Genomic DNA, 23,147 nt, shown 5'->3' on the forward strand with positions numbered 1-23,147 from the left:
GGTTTGGCAAACATATTTCAATATTCATCAATTGCAGAATTTGCTGAACATTAATAAAATTATAAAACTGCCAGATCTGAAGAACTGGTTTTCCCTTCGGGGTTTTTCCAGGTATGCTTTGTTCGAAAATATTTGTGTCTATTTTGTGATTGATTTTCTATCAGAGTTTCCACAGTTTGTTTTTTTGAATATTGCAATTGCGTTTTTATTCAGTTTTTGCGGTTTAATAATTTTGCTCGGAATTAAGTACATTGAATAATTACCAGTTGATTGCAATAAACAATTTTTCACACAGCTCAAAAATAGTTGGATCTACTAATAAAAAACATCAAAATAATCATTTTCACCTAGGATCTGCTGAAAAGTAGTAAATCAACAGCTAAAACTTCCAGATCTGCAAATCTGGGCACCAATATATGGAAAAAAAGATGTCAATCTGCTTCCAATTTGTCTATCCTGTCAAGGAAACCCAGAAATGAGATATTCTGGGCCATAAATGTAAATTTTCTGCAGTTTTTTGAGCAATCATGTACAGTACATATGGATTCCCTATGATTTTGTATGACTGTACTGCTGTATTGTACCACTATTTTGTACAACCTCTAGAAATGGTGGATAAAAACAACTGTTGAAAACCACTATATGGTGGCTGAAATTAAAAAAAAGAAAAAATTACCTTGCTTAAAAAAAAGAAACAATACTTTGTTTCAATGAAAGCCTTTTGACTCTTCAATGTGCTACGCTAGTGATCTCTCGATCTGTCTCTGCTGGAAGCAGTCTGTAGATCTTCATGCTCTCACACACTCATCAATCTAATCTTGCTTTTTTTATTCTCCAGATCATCATTCAGTGCAAGAGAAGAACATACTTAACGGATTAAATTGGCTCTGATATCATATTACGGAAATCGAGCACATAAAGAAACCAAGAAAACTCGAAAGAGTTCTTTATATTTAGTGAATAGTGAGAATGTGAAATCTTTCTTATATAGGTTACAATGGAGTCGAGTCAATCCACTTTATGAATGTGGGATAGATCGAAATACACACTAAAAATGAAATAAGACATAAAAAGCATAAAATAAACTAAAGTTGAATTGACTTTATTAATGCCCAAGTCTAGTACCTAATTGACCATTATTAAACTAACATTTGCTTGAGCAGGTAAGTTTCATTCTTTGTGGAGATCTGATATGATAACAAAATTGAATACCTGTGAACTTATAGGAATGGATAGTTCTAGAAAGGGTGGATAGTTCTAGAAAGGGCATTTGGCAGACATAAATATAGCTCATATGTAATTGGAGGTAAAGCTTGCATATGTTGCATTAAGTCAGTCTATATTGAATATGGGAGAGAATGGCTGTAGGAAGTTACTGCACCTATTCTAAAAGGTCGTTAATGCTTGGGGGAGATGACTTCTGATCCACCAAATATCCTTTTCCTTACTCCAAGATTTTCCCTGTTAGAATTTTTATTCTAATCCCATTTGACATAAAAGGTCTTGTTTTTTCTAAAATTTATTTGGAAGTGTGAAGGTTTCTTTTGCCATAATTTGAATTTTTAAATTCTTACAAGTCTACTTTCCTGATACAAGATTAACCCAACTAATCTGTGAGTCCCTAGACAATAACAAAGTTTGAGACCACCTACTTATGAGTTGTAGTCCTTATCTATTGATGAGGTGTTGTCATGATCCACTGATGAGTGGCCAGTGAGATTTATATCTAGAAGTGGTCAAATCCATGTATTATAAATTGATATCATGAGATCAATACAATGTGTAGAGAATGGCTTAAATCCTTTTCCACCAAGATTTCTTATTGTGCTTGCTTGTGCACTAATTCTATACAAACCCCACCTGAACACTAAATCAACATTTTGTGTATTCCAAGTATTAAAGGATGCCATTCATATAACAGCTGACATGCTTTGTTCCCATCAGTTATCTCCACAATGACATTTTTTCTTCTTGAGGTACATAGCCCCCAAGGCACAATATCTTGTTCATATATATTTCCAAAAAAGGTTGAATTTATATTGTGTAATGCTGTTTTGATCATAGCACATGAGAGAGAGGTGTTTCCAAAATTCAGTAAGGTATTAAAATGTCTGCTGGCAACTTTCATATTTCTCCAAGAACGAGGATTAGGGGGTGCACTTTCAAGGAAGGAATAAATCTGTTTGTCACTATTTTTTTAGTTGTTCATTGTAGTGCATTTTATTTTCATTAGATTATATCTTTGTCATTCTAGACTGCAAAAATTTGAAATTTGAACCCCATTCTATGCAGTTGCTGCAGTGGAAATTTGATTGGAGATACATGGTCAGAGGTCTTGTCCTTGATAAGAAACGAGGTAACATCCTAAAGGTGAGTTGTATAGGCTTACCAATATTCTTGTTTTTATGATTGCAAAATACTTGTATTTTACAAAAGAGAGCAAAAGGAAGAAGGGTATATCCATTGAAGATATTACATCCTCTTCCTTAGCATTACTAGAGCAAAAATTAAACATGAATAAGCTAAAGTATCTAAAATGTAATGGGGCAGTGGAATTTTGCCCTAACTTATCCTAGGGTTTTTTATTAAAATATGCAATCAGGATATCAATCAATACTGCAATGTTTATTCATACTGTAAATTCTGAATTTTCTAATGCAATTGTAAAGGCATGAATGCTAAACAGTGTTTACTGATAAGCCAATCCTCAAATAACCATTCATCAATTATGCCCTAGTGTAACTATTTATAAGATGTAAAGTAGTGCATAACGATCAATTTATGATTCCAAATACATGTTCCTCGAATCTCTGGCAGACTTTGATTCCACATAAATTTTTGATACCTATTTAATCCCTAATTTTCTTACTGTTCCAACCCCTGCAGACAGGAACCCTTAATGACTGTGTAATTTCCTTTTCTCAAGATGCGGCTAGCCACGCGATTTGTAAAGACTTCAGGTGATCACTCTGCAACCTGGGACCAGAATTGCTGTAAAAAGTGCCCTAATCGCAGGATCAGGGCTCGATCCTGTTTAGTTCAGGTGTCCACAGAGCTGGAATTCCTCAGGAATAATTTCACGTTAATCGTCCTTGGAGGTCAGAACATGATTTAATTTTCAAATGAACTTTTTCAGATGCTTTTTGCCGATGATCAAACCCTGACAGAAACGCGTAGAATTTTGTGCTCAGAGAATCTCTCACTCCTCTTCAGATGATGATTCCATGCCAGTCAAATGTAAGTTGATTTCGCTGTTCTCCAATTTCGTCCTATAGGAATTTACAAGGTAAGTTCCTTAGATAGAACACCAAAGGACACCGCTCACAAACAGATCACAGATCAGTACACCAGTGTTCTTGACGTGGTTAAAACCTTCAAAGAGGGAAACAGTGCACGACCTGAGCCAACGCGGCCACTTCAGGCAATTTATTAATGTAAATGAAAGAAAATTTACATAAGTTTCTCACATGAACGGTCACCTAACAGATGACCCTCCATGCTCTTGAAACAGAGATCATGGAGCAATCGGGTGTTAAGCCACGGATCAAGTGTCGGTAATACCGAGGAGAGAATGAACCATCGGATCACTTCATGTCTAGAACATATCGTGACTGTCGGATTGTAAGTTACAAAAAGTACATACTAAAGAAACACACTTTACCTAAATGTACACTAGACCAAGTTGTACTCAATTATTTCTTATGTGTCGGAATATCCTAACACCCCCCCCTTAAGAACAACTTGGGATAGGATTGAAGGATGTACAAAGATGACACAATAGGAGAAGGAAGGAGGCATTAGAGCCTATCCCCCCTTAGTGACAACTTCCTGAACTCCAACCATAAATCAAAGTTTAGTAAACTTCACCTCTGTGAGAGCCTTTGTAAAGATGTCTGCAACTTGATCATCGGTTGAACAATATTGCACTTCAAGAACATGGTCATGAATGAGATTTCTGATGAAGTTCATGTGTAGTTCAATGTGTTTGCTGCGCTGATGTTGGACTGGGTCTTTGCATATTTGAATGACACTTTGATTATCACACCAAAGTGTAGTCAGATGTTGGTGCTGAAAACCAAATTTTGACAGGATCTGACGAAGCCACAGGGCTTCGTTACTAGCTTCAATGGCGCCACGATACTCTGCTTTTGCTGAAGAAAGAGAAATGACACTTTGTTTCTTGCAAGCCCATGTAATAGGTCCAGAACCAAGAGTGAAGACATAACTTGCAGTAGACTTTCGATCATCAAGGTCACTAGCCCAATCAAAATCAGTGAAACCAACCAATATAGGAGATGCTTCTGCACTGTAATGAATCCCAAACTAAACTATACCTCGAACATAATGAAGTATTCTTTTCGCTGCTTTCCAATGAATTTCATGTGGTTTTTGCATAAACTGAGCAATAAGGCCAACAACAAAGGAAAGGTTAGGATGGGTATGGGTCATATACAAATGTTATCCAACAAGCTAACGGTAGAAGGTAGCATCAACTTCAGGGGAAGTACAAGTGACTGAAAGTTTGACTCCAGACTGAAAGGGAGAAGGGGTGTTGGGTTGTGTTATATTCTTTCCATGTAGTTAATAGGGGGGTTTGAAGGGCACCCATAACCCCACTTTATGGGGTCCAGGGCAGCGCCCCGGAAAATTTTGGTTTTGGACCATATGTTAGGTTGGGCGGACCCACCTATGGTTTTGTGCATGATTTTCGCACATGTTTTTTGGACGCGATGGTTTTCGGTCCATGGTATTGGATGTTTTGGCATGTATAAATATGTATTGTAACATTGAAAGGAAAATAATGAAAAATCAAGCTGGTAGTCCCGGTTTTGGGATCCAGGGAAAAATCTCTGTGTATATGTGTTTTATGGGTTTTGCTCTCGCATTGTTTATTTTCTTTGTTTAAGAATTCGTATGCAGGTAATTTCTGTACAGGGTTAAAACCTACAAGGGGCTGGCTTATAGTCTTCCATGTGAAAGTGGCGTAGAAGATCACAGACATACTTGGACTGGGAAAGGGAAATACCTTCTTTGGATTGCAAGGCTTGAAGACCAAGAAATAATGCAAGTGTCCTAAGTCTGTCATTTCAAACTGCTTTTAAGGCTACACTTCACATGGTTTATAAGGTTGGGATCACTACCAGTAAGGATAAGATCATCAACATAAAGAACAAGAATGATAAGAGACTTACCCACTTTCTTGGTGTAGACAGTATTGTCAGAATGACACCTAGAAGAGCCAGTATCTAAAAGAAAGCTATCCATTTTGGCATACCATGTTCGAGGGGCTTGCTTGAGACCATAAAGGGATTTTTTAAGCCGACATACAAGGATGGAGTCTGTTTGGATAAAAGCCAAGATGTTGTTTCATATAGATTTCTTCATGCAAGTCCCCATGCAAGAAGGCGGATTTAACATCCATCTGATGGACTTCCCATTTGAAAGAGGCAGCAAGGGAAAGAACAAGGTGGATAAAATTCATTTTAGCAATAGGGGAGAAGGTTTCAGTATAGTCAATGCCTTCAACTTGTGAAAAATCCTTAGCAACAAGATGAGCTTTATGTTTATCAACTTTTCCATCCGGTCCAAACTTGGTTCTGTAAACCCATTTGCATCTAACAAGTTTTCGTCCCTTTGGAAGAGGGACAAGGTCCCATGTATCATTTACCAATAATGAACGATATCTTCATTCATAGCTGCGTCCCATTTTGGATGGCCTGAAGCTTCTGCAAAAGTGTTAGGATCATAATTTGCTGAAGCTTGAGTTAGTAAAGAAGAGGCTCTATCGAATTGAGAATGTGTATGACCATTGACGCTAATTTGTAGGATCACGTGTAAGAGCCTCTGTTGCATCCCGAGTAGCGCAGACCCATTTTGGAAGTTGAGGAGCTGAAGGAGGATCTCGAGAAGGTGGGGGAGGATTGTCATCCTCGCTGTCATCAATTGAAGAAGGAATATTTTCAGAAGTAGAAGGGATAGAGAGAGGTGGCACATCCGCCAAACTAGGCTCGCAGGATGATATATTTTCAACAAACTTTACATCTCTTCTAGTGATAACTTTTTTGGATTTTGGGTTGAATAAGTCAATATCCTTTGACATCTTCAGAATATCCAACAAAAATACATTTTTCACTCTTAGGTTCTAAGGCTTTATGTTTCTCATCTGGAATATGGGCCCATGCTTCACTTCCAAAAACACGAAAGTGACGTACATTTGGTTTAATTGAGCTCCATGCTTTTTCTAGAATAATATTCTTTAAAACCTTAGTAGGAGTGCGATTTACTATGTAATTTGCACAGTTAGTTGCTTCTGCCCAAAAATTTAGACTAAGTCCTTTAGGTTGAAGCATACAATTAGCCATTTCCTTTAAGTTGCGGTTCTTCCTTTCAGCTACACCATTTTGCTGTGGAGTATATAGAACAATATGTTGCAATTGAATTCCATGTTGAGTGCAAAAATTGATGAATTTGTTGTTAACATATTCTCCGCCATTATCAGATCTTAGCTTAAGAATTTGATGCCTAGATTGTTTCTCAACAAAGGCTTTGAAGGCCAAGAACATGTTAAAAGACTTCACTCTTGAGTTTTAAGAAGTATACCTAAGTGTGTTTGGAGAAATGATCAATGAAAGTTAAGAAATACTTGTAGCCAGAGAATGAAACAATTGGAAGTGGACAAATAAATCACTATGCACAAGATGTAGAGGGGCTGAGGTGTGCCAAAAGGCACGTTTTTCAAAACTATCCCGATGATGTTTTCTGAGTACACATCCGAAACAAACAGCATCTCTGCAAGATACCATAGAAGACCTGTCACCATATTTTCTTTACATAGATTTTGAAGGGAGCGATAGTTTAAGTGACCAAATCGCTCATGCCAAAGTTTGCTCACTTCATCATTATGAGCAACAAATGCCGAGGGAAGAGTTGATGACCCAAAGTTGTTAAACTTATACAACCTTGTAGAATCATCAACGATGCCAGTAGCTAAAATCTGTCTAGGATCTCTTAGGTCCTTAATTACAACATTGTGAGGTGAAAATTCAACGGTTTTACCTTCACCTGAATGAGTTATCTAATATACAAATAGAAAGTTGCAGGATAAGGTAGGAACACATAATACATCATTAAATTGACCATTGTTTAGATGAATAGTTCCAGTCCCTACAACACTAAGAGATCTATCATCACCAACATATATATTTTTGGTGTTACAATCATTTAAAGAAGAAAACATGGCTTTGTTTTTGGCCATGTGATAAGAAGCTCCAGAATCAATGAGCCACTCATGAGAATGAGAAGAAGAAGATACATTTAGTGCATAACCAGATCGAAATGCTTGACAACCACATGCAGAAAGTGCTATTCTTGAAGATGAAGTTGAAGTTGAAGATTACGCCAAATGGATGTTATGCTTCTTCATTGCTGCTTCCAAGGCTTCCATCTTCTTAGAGCATTTGTATTCTAAGTGGCCATCACGATTACAAAAGCTGCAATGCCTATCAATCTTCTTCCCTTTATTTTTAGTTGCCTTATCATTTTGTTGAGTTGATTTTTCATTGTGAGATTGAAATTGCTTAGGACCCTTGTTTGGTTTAGGACCATTCTTTTTAGGATGCTGCTTCTTAGGATTCTTTGAATTTGGTTGCTGTCGGGCTGCTAAGGCTTTCTTAGAAGAGTTTCCAGTATTAAGAAGACCAAGATGTAAGAACTTTTCTTGCTCTCTTATTAAAGAATCACAAAAGGCATCAAAAGAGGGGGACTTGTAGTTTTGTCCCTGAGAAATAAAGGCTGCTCTAGTAGATTGGAAGGTGGAAACAAACACAAAGTAGGTTGGTCATAACTTAGTAAGAATGGAATAGATAAGACTACCATTTTTCTTTCTTAACCTTAACACCTCCGAAGAGAAGTCTAAGGGTCTTGAACTTGGACAAAAAATCTTCAATGAAATAAAAATTATGGGGGTCCAACGTAAGCAACTGATTTTCGAGTTGATGGGCTCTAATTTCATTTTTAATTCCAAAAAATTTATTGAGCTGTTTCATTGCTTCATCGGGGGTATCAATTTATGCGACATGGAATTGAAGGTCTGGAGAAATAGACATCCCTATCAACCCATGTGCTTGATCTTTCTTATTTTCCCGTTTGCCTTGCTTATCTTCATCTTTAGGTTTAAACTCTTGGCTTGAGGCTATTCTATAAAGACCTTTACTTCTAAGTAAATCCACTATGTAGGATAGCCATTGGAAGTAGTTGGTGCTGTCAAGAATAACAAGGCATGGACTTTCCATTTTAAAAGAAACTGAACCTGTAGATGTTGAAACTAAGTGTTCCAATGGAAAGATCTCGAAAAATTAGGCTGATTAGAAAAAAGCGATGTCCGGATGAAGAAATTATGGCTTTTTGAAGAAAAGTTGTTGAAGATGCCGACGAACCACGTGAATGTTGGGAAATGAATGATAAATGTTATATTTAAAAAGAACCCCACCTCTTTCCAAACATACTCTGGTTAGCTCACTTAAAAAAAGATTACTTTATGTGATCCACTTTTATAGATAAGTGAGAGTCACTTTTACAATGGTACTTTATGAACTATCCACTAAATTGTAACTTAAATAAAAGATAAAGTGACTTTAGAATTATAAGTGACTCACTTTTTATAATGGGTGAGAACACTTTTACATAAAGTAACTTTAAAACATAAGTTACATGTGCTTTTTGAAAAAGTAACTCAACAAAAAGAAAGACTTGAACCCAAGACCTCTATTTTCATAAAGTAACTTTAGACCAAGTGAGCTAGTTTAAAAGGTTAGTAATTTTTGGAAAGGAGGAAGGTTTTTTTTTTAATTTTTTATTGGCTCACTAAAGCTTTGGGGTGCGTGCTTACTTCAAAAACCCCTTTTTGCCTACAAAACAAAAAAACAACTACACAAACCAAACGAACAAGCAAAAGTATCCAACCCTTACGATTTTAAGTTAGATATGGTCGGAAACTAAATATTTTCCTCGATGTTTCTGATTTTCCGAGATCACACTAAGGCACGGCGGAAAAGAGCACACGCATGAGAAAAATCCTTTCTTTCTATTTCTGCCTTTGCCCAGATCGCATAGAGTCGCGGGGCAAAGAACATACGTAGAAATAAAAGGTACAAATTTGGTAATAATTTTTTTTTATAGAGGACTGTAAACCGAAATAAATAGAGAGATAAATAATTGTAACTGCAAATAAAGATTGTATACCTCTAGATCTTAAAAATGATGTAGCTAGGGCTACCAGAAACCTTTTCGTGTGAAACGAAAGGGATTCCTCATTAGAGCAAATGCTCCTAACACAATAGAGTAATCCTTTCGGCTCGAAAGCAGTTCAAAACAAGAGATCTAGGAAACGACAGTCGGGTGCAGTTTTACCGGCTTCAGATTTGGATCACCAACAGATGCGGCCCTCGAATAGCTCTGATACCATGTAGGAATTTACAGGGTAAGTTCCTTAGATAGAACACCAAAGGACACCACTCAGAAACATATCATAGATCAGTACACCAATATTCTTGATGTGGTTAAAACCCTCAAAGAGGGAAATAGTCCACGACTTGAGCCAACATGGTCACTTCAGGCAATTCATTAATGTAAAAGAAAGAAAATTTACATAAGCTTCTCTCATGAACGGTCACCTAACAAATGACCCTCCATGCTCTTTAAATAGAGATCATGGACCAATCAGATGTTAAGCCACGGATCAAGTGTTAGTAATACCGATGAGAGAATGAACCGTCGGATCACTTCATGTCTAGAACATATCGTGACTGTCGGATTGTAAGTTACAAAAAGTACATACTAAAGAAACACACTTTACCTAACTATACACTAGACCAAGTTGTACTTGATTATTTCCTATGTGTCGGAATATCCTAACACGTCCTTTTGTTCGACAGGAAGAAAGAAATACTCTGCTGCCTTCAAATAGATCTTACCTTCAAAAAGATTTTCGCACCCTTCCACAAACTTCCAGATTTTGTCCTTTTGCCCGACAGGAAGAGTGTAATCCTCCGCTGCCTTCAAACAGATCTTCACAACCCTTCAAAGATATTTTCGCACCCTTCCACAGACTTCCAAAGATCTCAGTGCCCAAGATAAAATTCATGTGCCAAAACAGAGAAATTGATTAGAAATTCACTACTCCTTCAAAAAGGATTATGTGCTAGAACAAGGATAATAAAGATAAAAGATAAAGGAAAATTTTCGACTAGGGTGGAATCTTTCACCACTGAAATTGACAAGGAAAAGGGTCTTAAAACCCTTAGAGCTATTGTTCAATTGTTCAACAACAAATGAATTGATCCACACTTGATGATCCAAATTGAATTCAATCCTCCTCTATTTATAGATTTTCTTGAGGGCTTTCACCTTCTTAAGTGATTGAGTAAATTTTACTCAAAATCCCAATTCTAGATTTTTTCATCTAGCTGCCCCAAAATTTGCCTAGCAATGGATATTTTGGGGCTTTTCCCCCCTTTTAGGTGGACGATAGCCTATGGGGATGGGTAGGCTAATGAGTCCCATTTGTCCTTAATTTGTAGAGGACATTACAGTTCCCCTTGCCTGAAATTGCTTGCCCTCAAGCAATTGCAAGTTTGTGTGTTGCAAAATCCATTCTCCTTCCCACATCGCATCCTCCTCCGATAAATTTTTCCATTTGATGAGATATTTCGGAATTACTCTTCCTCTTAACTTCTTTTCTCGCATGGCCATGATTGTTTCCGAAATCAGTTCCAATTGTCCCTCTTCATCTAATGGTGGCAATTCGACAGAGGTGGTGACCTGTTGACCCACAACCTTTTTGAGGCAGGACACATGGAATACATTGTGGATTCTGTTGTTACTCGGTAGCTCCAACTCAGATGTCACTTCGCAAACTCTTTGGATAACTTTGTAATGTCCATAAAATTTCGGCTTCAGTTTTACCGCCCTGCTCTTCTTGAGTGTAGACTGTCTATAAGGCTACAATTACAAGAAAACAACATGTCCTTCCTCAAAATTACGTTTTGTTTGATGCTGGTATGCCTACAACTTTTGGTAGTTCTGAGCACCCTGTATGTTTTCCGTGAGTACTCTGAGAATATCCTAACTCTCCTGTATCTAGTCTTTGGCCGGAGGTGCCTTGCTGTCTCCAAATTTTTTATCGATGGAGGTTGGTGCATCATATCCATATCGAGCTTTGAAGGGTGTCATCCCATTGGATAAATGGTAGGTGGTGTTATAGCAATGCTCCTTAAGGGACAACCACTTAATCCATGTTTTTTGCTGTCCTCTCACATAGTTCTGTAGATACCGCTCAATCCACTTATTCACAATTTCTGACTGACCGTCAGTTTGAGGGTGATAGCTAGTTCTAAAGGTCAATTTAGTTCCCACTAGCTTAAAGAGCTCCTGCCAAAATGCGCCCATGAATCTATTGTCACGATCACTGACTATATCCTTTGGCAATCCATGCAGTCTAAAGACCTCTTTGAAAAACAATTCTACCACTTGTTTGGCCGAGTAATCTGTTGAGATGACAAAGAAGTGTGCGAATTTAGTCAACTTGTCTACCACTGTGTAGATGCAGTCCTTACCTTATGCTTTGGGTAATCCTGTGATAAAATCTATCGAGATGCTCTCCCATTTTTGCTCTAGGATTAGTAGGGGTTGGAGCAGACCTACAGGATGTGAATGCTCAACCTTATTTTGTTAGCATGCCATGCATTCCTTGACTTATTTCATCACATCTCCCTTGAGCCCTTTCCACGAGAATCGCTCCCGAACCCGTTGATATGCCTTGAAGAAACCCTAATGCCCAGCGGAGGGAATATAACGTGTAATCTTCAAAATCTTCTCCCTGAGTGTAGATTCAGGAACCAAGAATATCCTATCTTTATAATAAATGACTCCATGAACTATTTTGTACCAGTGATCCTAGATGATTTTGTTGATTAGTGCATAGGCAAACTAGTTCTTGGCATATTCTGTTGAGATGTGTGCCTTCCAATTTTCTGTGATTTCGATGAGGGCACATTGTTTCACTACATAGTTTGGAGATTCTCCATTTCACCATCAAGCCATTGGCCATATAAAAAAAAAGTAAAAAAAAAAAGTAAAAAAAAAAAAAATTAAAAATGAGTTTATTAAAAAATAAAAATAAAATAAAAAACAAACAAACATTGTTAACAATAATTATAAAAAAAAAAAGTACAAAAAATGGGACAATATATACAAGTTCGAACAAAAAAAAAAAAAAAAAAAATAATAAAATAAAAAGATTTAAAAATAAAAAAAATTAAAATAAAATAAAAAGCAATAAGAAAAAAAGTTTTATATATACATAAAAGAAAAAAAGAGAATATATTACTTGTCGTAGCATTCTCGACTTACACCAGCCCTCGCCGTCGTCTGAGGCACACAAACCGTGCCCAAGCACCGTAGACTACCCTTTGAAGTCGCTGTCATAATCGTGTAATTCGATTGCAGCCCGAAGCCAACACCTAGACTCTTTGAGAAATCTACTAGTGACTTTGGTTCTGTCCAGCCACCTACTGTCGCTGCATTCCATCTCGACCAACAACTGCAAACCATTGCACCCCCAACGACAACATCCACAACCTTTTTACTGCCGCCTCCACTACCACCTATGCGCAGCCTAACCAACAGTTGTAGCCAGCTAGTAGCAGGCTAGCCCGACACCACTGTTACCTCCTAGGACGGTCCACCACCGTCACTCGATTTGTCCCCTGCCACAATAACCGTAAATCCTGAACATTGACGTGGGAGAAGTTACCTGAGCAGAGAGGTAAAAGAAGCCAAAGGTGCTCGCCATCTAAGAGTCACGACACTTCTAAAATTTAATTTGGACAAATATATTAATTATATTATAATTACAAGTACCTGTTGATATAATTAAGGAAAATAAAATCGTGGAAGAGGAATGAAGTGTTAAAAAAGGAAGAAAATAATGGAGTGTTAATAACTACAAGATATAGGATTTATGAAAGAAGAGATAAATCAAAAGTAAAGTTCAACAATTAATAAAAGGGTATTATAGAGATTTTAATAAAAAGTATAAAGTGAGTATTTTATGAAAAATGTGAAGGAAGTGAAAGAGTCATTAATATTAAGAAGGGAAAAGATTGAATTCTTAAAACATAAGGAAAAAAATAATAACTATTAAAAAAATAAAGTGAAGTGAAAAAGAGTATTATTTTAAGTCAAAGGGGAATAAAAGATCCACAAATAGAAAAGTTGGTTTAAGATTGATTTAAGCTTAATTATAAAAGGGAAGTACCTTTTATTATGCAAGGTTTTTTTAAGAAAAGGGTACTTTAAGAAGTTATAAAAAAAAGGGGATTACTTAGTAAAAGCATTACTTGATATTAATAAAAAAAACATATTATATCATTAAAAAAGATTTAAAAGGGATATTTCTAACGTTCTCCAAAGTTTTAACCTAAATTTGACAAAAATAATTCTAAGTGATAAGGTTTCTTAATAAAACGAGAAAGAGTTTATCATATATACAAGTTGCAAGGAGCATTATTATCAATAAGTGAGAAGGGTATTTAACAAAAAGAATAAAATTAAAGAAGGTTCCATACAAAGTTAAAAGAAGTGAAGAAAAATAAATATGGGTTTCTTTTCAAAATGTCCTTTTTGTTCAGAGGGATATTCTAATTTTCAAGAGTCATTCAGAAATCAAAATGTCATCTGCACAGAATGTTATAAATTTTTTACTTGAGTGGATGTAATGTTCCAAATTGAAATTTACAGCTAATAACAGATACATGGACACATGGACTAGGCTATAGCAGATAAAATCAGAAATACACATGCACCATCAAAAACACCAAGAAACTAGGCAAATTAGCTGAGCCATTTTATTAATTCATATGGGTAAATCAAGTACAATAGGATGAGCACTGTAGAACCTGGGCTTGCCACAAGCAAGCAAGGCAAGATCCCAGGTGAATATGACGGTACCCAAATGCTTTAAATGGCTCTACTACCAAATCTGCGTTCACCTAGAAAAAATGTTGCTGCTGTTGGAAAGGAACTGCTGATTTAGCCCTCCAAACTGCTCCAAAAATTCTGAGAAATTAGCCATAGGCGCTACTCCACCAGCGCAACAAAACCCAAAAATATCTCGTGGACCCAAGTGGTGCAAATGGTCCTGGGGTAAACTCCTCCCTCTAATAATTTCTGTTGTCGGCTGCTGAATGGAACTGGGAATTCTGCCCTCAGAAGTGCTCAGAAAATTTTGTAAAATTAATCCTAGCCTCCTCTCACCAAACCCACAAAAACCCAAGAAGGGTTTGGGTTGAATCCACTGACCCCCGGTGACCCCCCACGAGTGCAAATTGCTCAATTTGGCCAAAAAATGCCCCACAGTTCAGATACTGTTGAATTAGGCTCAAATCTCTCAGTAAGAAATCCTCCATAACTCCTGTGAATTTCTCCCATCAATCACCAAGCAAATCCCAGCTTGAGTGCTCCCCAAATTTTGAATATTTGCAAGCGCACAGAAGCTGCCAATAAACCCTCGTGCAAGCCCTAATTAAACAAATTCAGCCATCCAATTCACAACACTTTCAACCTTGCCAATTCAAGGGAAAAGTTTGTCCTCCCTGTGGGAAAATCCATTGCAGAATTCTGGCCCCAAACTCCTTTGTTTGCTGGCTCTTCTCACCCACACACTATCCTTCTATGCTCAAGGATAAGCACGCACCAGCGGAAGAATTACTTGCAATTTCGACTCCTTTAGAAGTTCTGAAATGGACTTCTCTCTACTCCCCTAGGGTGACACTCGAAGTTCACCGAAGGTAGAGGTGGAATTCCCGCTTGGGAATTCCTTGTGCTAAATAGCACTGGTTTGCTTGGCTAAACAACTCAAGGAAACTTGTGTCAAAGCTAGATTGTCAAAAGATACAAATGAAGGCCTCTTCTCCTTATTTATAATTGTTGGCCTCCTTTTCTCCCTTGGTGGCCCCACTCTTTCACTCTCCTAATTCGCACCCACTCTCTCTCTCTCCTCCAAGAGTGCGAGTTACCTTCTTGGCCAAATTTCTCTCTCTTGTGGGCTCCATGTTCCACTAGAGCTGCGATTTTCCTTTTCCCCCTAAGCCCCAATGTCGGAATTGCCTCCGAATCCAGAAAAAGTCTTGGTTGTACAATTTTAGCGACAACAGGGATCATCCCCTTGGCATCCCATCCTTTCTCTTTGAGAGTTGGAGATCTTGTGTGTTTGTTACTCTTCTATTTTATTGTTTTCCTTTTCATGCGAGTAGATTAGTTTCATTTCCATTTAGTTTCACTCTAATGCTAATGATCTAATTGCATGCAAATTTCTCCATTTACCAATACATTTTGATATTGAGTTGAGTGATTATTTCAATTTCAATTTCACTTAGCTATCACCTTTTTGCAAGTTGTTCATTTTGCATGTTAATTTTTGTTGTAGAATGTAACTAGGTTCGGTCTTCATAATGACTTGTGATTATGAATTTATGTAATGAAGAAGACAAAGATAATAAAATGTATTTTTGTAATACTTGTCTCATGGGTTTCATGAGCAAGGAGTTTTTATTATAGGTCAAAGACTACTTGATGTCTTTAGGGATTTGTAATTTTGTCATAAGTATAATTAAAGAAGTCATGTATATGAAGTGATGTTACACTCAAAGGACGAATTATTGATGTAAAAGTATGCCTCAAAACCTTGTCATATTGCTCCTTGAAGATGGCTCAATACACGTTGAAGATCCTACCTTATTCATGTCAGCCTACACACTTGTTCAAGTCAGCTTCCTAGCAAAAGGTCATGTCGACCTAGAAGTAGTAAGACTGTCTCTATATATAAATGGACTGCGGCATCATGAAGTTTGGATAACTTCTGTGATTACAGTGCTATTGAAGGACCACAAAAAGAACGAAATAGAAGAGGAAGACAACGAAGGAAAGAAGGATAAATATACCACTGTTTTGGTTCTCATCCACCGAGTTCAGTTCTGTGGAAAAGTGCGAAGAAAGGAATTGCTTTCTGAGCTAAGTCCGAAGACAGGAATGTGAAGGAGGAATCTACTCAAGAAGGGAACTGTGATCCGATACTAAAGAGTCGAGGCACTTATAGAGCTCAGCCTTGGATTCAAGGTGTAACTTAAAGGGTGCATAAACGTATTGACAGTATATTGAAGAGAGTCGAGAAAGAGTACCTTGTTTAGGGCTACCGAAATAGAGACCGATTTTCTCTAAGCATAGTCGAAGGAACAAGTACAGTACAATGCAGAAAAGAAGGATTGAATTAGGAGAGGCCAAGAAGGGTAACAAAGGAAAGTGACAAGGTTTTGAAGGCATACTGAAGTCAAGGGTCAGTGTCTTGGTAATGGTACTTGTCAATTGAAAATATATAAGAAGAATTGCTTTTGGGTTTTCCTCTCCAAGAGGGAGAGGTTTTAGCCCTGGCTTGGAGCCTAACTATTGTGTCACTAATGTTATTGTTTTGATAGCTGTTTGATGTATTGAACACTGTAATAATGATGAACAAATATAATAAGTAAAGATATAACACAAGCAGTTATCATGTAAGAGAATTTGAATTAATCTTTGCCCTACCCAATTCTCAACATGGTTTTAGAGCTATGGTTACAGTCAAGGGCATCTTAGTGACACTTAAGGGTTGGCTATCTCTTGGGCGAAGGATTGAAGTCACCATAGTGACTGTTTCAACACTATATCTCTGTGTTACTTCTAGTTTAGTATCAATTCTAAACTCTTTGGTGCATTTCAATGAGAGTCCAAGAATGACATCTAAGCAAATGTAGCATATCTCTATATAATCCACAGTCTTGGGCTATGTTGGATTACAGTCAAGTATACATTGCAAAATTAATCACAGGTTTGGGTCCTCTCTATACCCAGATACCTCCCTCAATCTCGGTTCAGTGATACACAGTTCTCGACATACCTTTACAAGTATAGGTGTTGTAGTTCGGATGTTCTACATGTTGGCTTTAGTTTGGATGCTAACCACAGTTTGGATAAATACTTAGTATAACAATGACATCAGTCTCGAATCCTTTCAAGATATATCTCAGAACCTCAATCAAGAAGATGGGTAAACTTTCGGTGGTACTACAGTGATAGTGCTTCATTGTATAGGTGCCATTTGATAGTGTTATAACCTTGGTAATAAGAAGTCTGGAACAACGACAGTATTAATAGCACATAGTGTCATAGTAATATGCCACACAATGTTGCTCGGTGTCAAGAGTCAGCTCATCATTCACCTTGCCATTGCTACTTTATTACAATTGATCTCAAACAATGATTGGTTCGACCTATATGACAATACCATAAGATGATTGGTGTCATATGTCATATCAATGATCATAAGAATCAGATGTATGAGGAGTCAAAGTATCTCAAGGCTCAAGTGATCTCAATAACATATAGTCTGAAGCAGTTTCGGTAATGTCATAATTATGCTATGGTGCTTGGTGCTGGACAATGCAAGAAGGTCTCAAAGGAAGTCTTGTAAAAGGATTTCAGTTGTGTCATGCTAGGCAGCTCAAGAAAGGATCTCATTCAAGGAAGCATCAAGGTGAAGATCTCCTCTTCATGTGCCAAGTAAGTATCTTTCATGTTTATAATCAATCCTTGGTTTAAATGACTTCGTTTTGCAAGGAAATCGATATGCTGGTTGGGTAACCGAAGGTCCTTGCATGAAATAAGGAGGATAGTCATAGTCCTCAAAGATAAGAGAAGTCATTGAGCATATCAATGAAAAGGGTCTCCTCTGATTTCATAGGAAGGGACTCTTAAGGTTCTCTCACAAAAACAATATTGGAGACATCAAAGAGATATATGATGCAATGAAGCAGGTCATATTGAAGGTATCGAAGAATGAAGGGATATCTTCATAAAATCTCAACTGTGAGATTTGGAGAGATGATAAGAAGATAATCATCATTAACTAATAAGAAAGGTGACAAATGTCCATGGAACAAGAGAGTTGCCTCATTCGACAACTTGTGGGTTCTATGCTAGATGGAAAAAAACAAGTGGAGGACAAAAGTATTGAAGATTAAAGCACTCAAACATTTTCAGAAAGGAAAGGGAAGTTTAGAAAAATTGGTCTTCAGAAAAGAAAGAAGACTATAGCTAAGATTCAATGCTATATGGAAAGAAAGCTCATATCACCGGAAAGATGGAGGAAGCTGAGGAAAAAGACCAAGGAAAGAGGGAGTAACAGATCTCTACTATGATTAAGATGGCCTCCCTCACAAAAGGATCTTATCATAAACTCCTAAATCTTTTGTTATAGATATGACCATGATAAATAATAAGATGCATTGTGGCATCATGGAAGCATTAGAAACAAGAGCTTGTGACATCACCATGGGAATCATGAAGGATAGAAGGAACAAAATCCATGGCAGTCAAACATGAAGGATATAGCTCTTGGGAACCTCATTGGATATTGAAGGAAAGGATGAAGTCATCTAAGACAAGGCTCATCATACATCAAGTCAAAAAGGAAACATCTTCCAGATGGGGATATGCAAGATCCTCAAGATTCTCGGATGGAATCCTCATCAGAGAGTTCACTGATCTAGAGAGGAAGCAAGTGTTTCATCAGGAACCCAAACTTGTGGAATTCATGGATGATGGTATGATGACATAAGAGATGAAGCAAATCAAGGGGTTGGAGATCTTTTCAAACAAGAAAGCTGCTGGAAAAAGCTTATATGACCTAAAGGTAAGATATGTATGCTTGTATTTAATATTATAAAGTCATGTCGTATGGTTGCAGGTAACATGGACCAATACTTCTATCTTGAGAAGCATGATCAAGGGAAAATGATCTCCTCTGAAAGGATGCAGGAAGGCATAAGTCACACTAGTTGAAATCAACATAATATGTCCTCATATGAAGTATGAGGTGGTTGATTACAATTAAGGAACTTTGGTTGGAAGTTCCTGGGAATGGAATTTATAAGAGGAAGAGATCGTGAGATATGCAACCATGATAAAGGCAATCAACATCCAAAAGACCAATAAGATTTGCCGAGGAAATCTTCCGGAAAGATATGAAGACTCTGATGAGAATTTGAAAAAGATGGAGACCCTTGAAAAAGGATATCTTTGGGCGATGTCTCAACATGTATGTGGGATGTTGATCCTTATAGGAAGATGTCATGATGAAGAACCATCTCGTAAGGTACTATTTGATTTAATGTTTTGTGTTGATTTCTTGAATAATATCTAGATGAGTTCATGTAGGGCTACTGGAACAAGAGTTGTAAGTGCAAGTACAACTAGCATTCATGTGGTGGATTGAAATTCCTGAAAGAAGCATGATGCCATATAAAGAAGGTTCCATATATGTACCAAGAAGGCCACTTTCCATGAAGAAAGGAATGACATGAAGAACCAAGAAAGAGAGTGATCAATGGCTAATGTCCTACAATGAAGAAGCTCGAATGAATTTCATGACATCAAGGAAAGAAATTGATCAAGCAGTTGAAGGACCCACGAAAAAGAAGCCGCTGATGAAAAGGAGAGTCCCCAATTAAGAGGTAGCTTGGGCAAGTCCCTGATCAGAGGGAGCTTGGGTACATTCCTTTACAGGAATGGGCATATCTTCCCTAGTTGAGAGGGAGAGATAGACACAACATTCTTGTCTTCACTTGGGAAGAAAGAATGGAGGATTGTGTAATCATCTGGCATCCGATGCTCTTTGAGGATGCATAGGGCATCCTAGATAAGAATAGGCAAGAGGATCGATATTCTTTGAGGGGTTGGAACCCAAGACAAGAATAGTCCTAGAAGGTCATACTCAGTAAACACCCGGGTGATTATGTACCTTGAGAAACAATGATGAAGGTGTCTATAGTCATTGGTCTCACCAACATTGTGCTCTGATCTGATGAGAGATAGAGCTGTCAGTCAAGGCCTTGCTGGGGAAACAATGTTGGTTACTATGATGCTATACAGATGGATTACCAATCCGATTCTTCTTATGAGATCTCTTCAGATTGAGAATGACCAAGTACCATTATTAATACCTCCCTAGTTAAGAGGGAGTGTTGTAGAATGTAACTAAGTTTGGTCTTCATAATGACTTGTAATTATGAATTTATGTAATGAAGAAGACAAAGATAATAAAATGTATTTTTGTAATACTTGTCTCATGGGTTTCATGAGCAAGGAGTTTTTATTATAGGTCAAAGACTTCTTCTTGATGTCTTTAGGGATTTGTCATCTTGTCATAAATATAATTAAAGAAGTCATGTATATGAAGTGATGTTACACTTAAGGACGAGTTATTGATGTAAAAGCATTCCTCAAAACCTTGTCTTATTGCTCCTCGAAGATGGCTCAATACACGTTGAAGGTCCTACCTTATTCATGTCGACGTACACACTTGTTCAAGTCGGCTTCCTAGCAAAAGGTCATGTCGGCCTAGAAGCAGTAAGACTGTCTCTATATATAAATGGACTGCGGCATCATTTGGCACCATGAAGTTCAGATAAGTTCTGTGATTATAACTCTATTGAAGGACCATAGAAAGAACGAAATAGAAGAGGAAGACAATGAAGGAAAGAAGGATAAATATACCACTGTTTTGGTTCTCATCCACCGAGTTCAGTTCTGTGGAAGTGCGAAGAAAGGAATTGCTTTCTGAGCTAAGTCTGAAGACAGGAAAAGTGCGAAGAAAGGAATTGCTTTCTGAGCTAAGTTTGAAGACAGGAATGCGAAGGAGGAATCTACTCAAGAAGGGAATTGTGATCCAATACTAAAGAGTCGAGGCACTTATAGAGCTCAGCCTTGGATTCAAGGTGTAACTTAAAGGGTGCAGAAAAGTATTGACAGTATATTGAAGAGAGCCGAGAAAGAGTACCTTGTTTAGGGTTACTGAAATAGAGACTGAGTTTCTCTAAGCATGGTTGAAGGAACAAGTACAATATAGTGCAAAAAAGAAGGATTGAATTAAGAGAGGCCGAGAAGGGTAACAAAGAAAGTGACAATGTTTTGAAGGTATACTAAAGTCAAGGGCTAGTGTCTTGGTAATGGTACTTGTCAATTGAAAATACATAAGAAGAATTGCTTTCGGGTTTTCCTCTCCAAGAGGGAGAGGTTTTAGCCCTGGCTTGGAGCCTAACTATTGTGTCACTAATGTAATTGTTTTGTTAGTTGTTTGATGTATTGAACACTGTAATAATGTTGGAAATACTGAGAGGGGTGGGGGGTGAATCAATATTCCTTTTCAATTGTTACTTTTACCAGTTAGATCACTTATATTTAGAACACAAAATGAACAATAAGAATAAATGCTTTTATTAATTTCTTTTTCACAATAAATCAAGTACAATGTATATAGGGCTCCAACCCTAGATGAAGACACCGATCTTCAATCTCCCAGGCTCCAACCTATTGCCAAGCACCAACTTGGACTTTTGTGAGGCTTCGACCTCTAGGGCACCGACCCTATCTTCTCAAGGCACCAACCTTGTGTTTAGAGGCTCCAACCCCTAGGGCACCAACCCTTCTCTCGTACAGGCTCCGACTTGGTTTCTTGAGGACACCGATCCTCTAGGGCTCCAACCCTATCCTCCAAGGCACCAACCTTGCCTTTTCGAGGCTCCAACCTCTTGGGCTCCAACCCACTGCAATACTTTGTCAAGATATGTTTGGTAGTAACTCACGGCTCCCAAAATCTTCTTCACTGAGCCCTGTCAATCTTCAGCTTCACTGTAGTCTTCCACTTTACATCATCAATGACAACCTTGTCGTATAGAATTTGTCACCACTGTTCTTCATGGTACCCAATCAAATCCTCCAAGTTCACCTCATGATGACATCAGCAATGCATCATGATCTCCAAAAGTATCTTCACAAGATGCTCCAAGGTGTCCTCAATGTGCTCCAAGTACTCTTCAAGAGTTCTAAGAATTTCACTGCTCCAAAAGTTCTAATACTTCATTGTCTAAGGGCTTCCAAAGCTTCTGCACTGGTACAAGCTTCCATATTCACTTAGTCTGGGCTCCAACTATCAAATCTCCATATACTTCAATGATGTTCAATGGTCTGATTCAAGGGTGACTTCAAGGTATTCCAGTTGTCTTTCTTGCCAATCACATATATCACCACAGGAGTTCACCATTGGAGGGCTATTGCACAGTCATGTGACGAGCTCCAAAACCTGTGCTTGACTGTCCAATATAGGTCTCCACCACCTTCCTTCGCTGTAGCTATATCTTCACTGTAGATATAAGAGTGTTGATGCTGCAATCATAATTTAACTCTGAATCTAGGCTTGATCTCCACAGTCTGAGAGCAACATTTGTCACAACATTGTTCCTTCAATGCTTCATACAAACTGAACCATCTGAGCCACTGTCCACTGTACCTGACCCACAGAAAGTCTCTGTCCACAGTATCCGAGCCTTCTTCAAAGTTTAATGATGTTTCATACTCCAAAGCTGTCACAGCTCTAAAATTGATGCCACAGGTTCCAGTTGCTCACAAAATAAATTCAGATTTGAAACATAACAACTTCCACAGGTCTAAAATAATATATCACAGGTTTGAAGCTTTTATGCACAAGTTTGAGCTTTGTTTTACAGATCTGAGCTCATAAAACTTTGCTTACACATCAGGAAGAGGTCCTATACAGGTCGAGGCTTTGTGACACAAATCTGAGTTCTTAATCTTAGGCTTTGTGACACAAATCTAAGTTCTTAATCTTCACAGGTTTGAAGTATTCTCCTGCCCAGAACCAACGTCTGTCCACAGGTAAGCACAGGACCAAAAAAAACGTTGTTCTGTCCACAATTTTGATGTTTTAGCCAATTTGAACTGTAAAGTGAAGAAGGCCTGCAAAAGGAGGACGAATAGCCCAAAAACCGACCACAAAAAAAAACTTAAAGATCTTGCCCAAACTGAATTCTTCGTCCTCTTCTCCTCCTGTTCGTTTCTTCTTCTTATCTCTGTGCTTCTTCACCGAATTACAGTCCTCTGAAATGATCACCAAAAAATTGATTGAAACAATTGAGCTTAGGTTTATATTTATAGTGGTTTGTCCTCAATGAAAAAACGTGACGGTTGGAGAATAGGCCGAC

General features: G+C 37.8%; 1 protein-coding gene across 8 annotated transcripts in view; it reads left to right on the forward strand.

The window, feature by feature from the left end:
• The window catches only part of LOC149257211 (uncharacterized), a 571,530-nt gene that overhangs the window by 94,382 nt on the left and 454,001 nt on the right, over positions 1–23,147 (forward strand). For all 8 annotated transcript variants that reach the window (XR_016256691.1, XR_016256690.1, XM_089413730.1 and 5 more), the window contains one exon: positions 2,293–2,370. Coding sequence is in view for 6 of the 8 variants with exons in the window: in XM_089413730.1 (XP_089269856.1) it covers positions 2,293–2,370 (78 nt within the window). In the remaining 2 variants the exon portion in view is untranslated. The remainder of the gene's footprint in view (positions 1–2,292; positions 2,371–23,147) is intronic.

This window comes from Pinus tabuliformis, chromosome 6 (genome assembly GCF_031772625.1).
Source record: "Pinus tabuliformis cultivar Carrire ecotype Pingquan chromosome 6, CPIR1, whole genome shotgun sequence".
NCBI lineage: Eukaryota > Viridiplantae > Streptophyta > Pinopsida > Pinales > Pinaceae > Pinus > Pinus tabuliformis.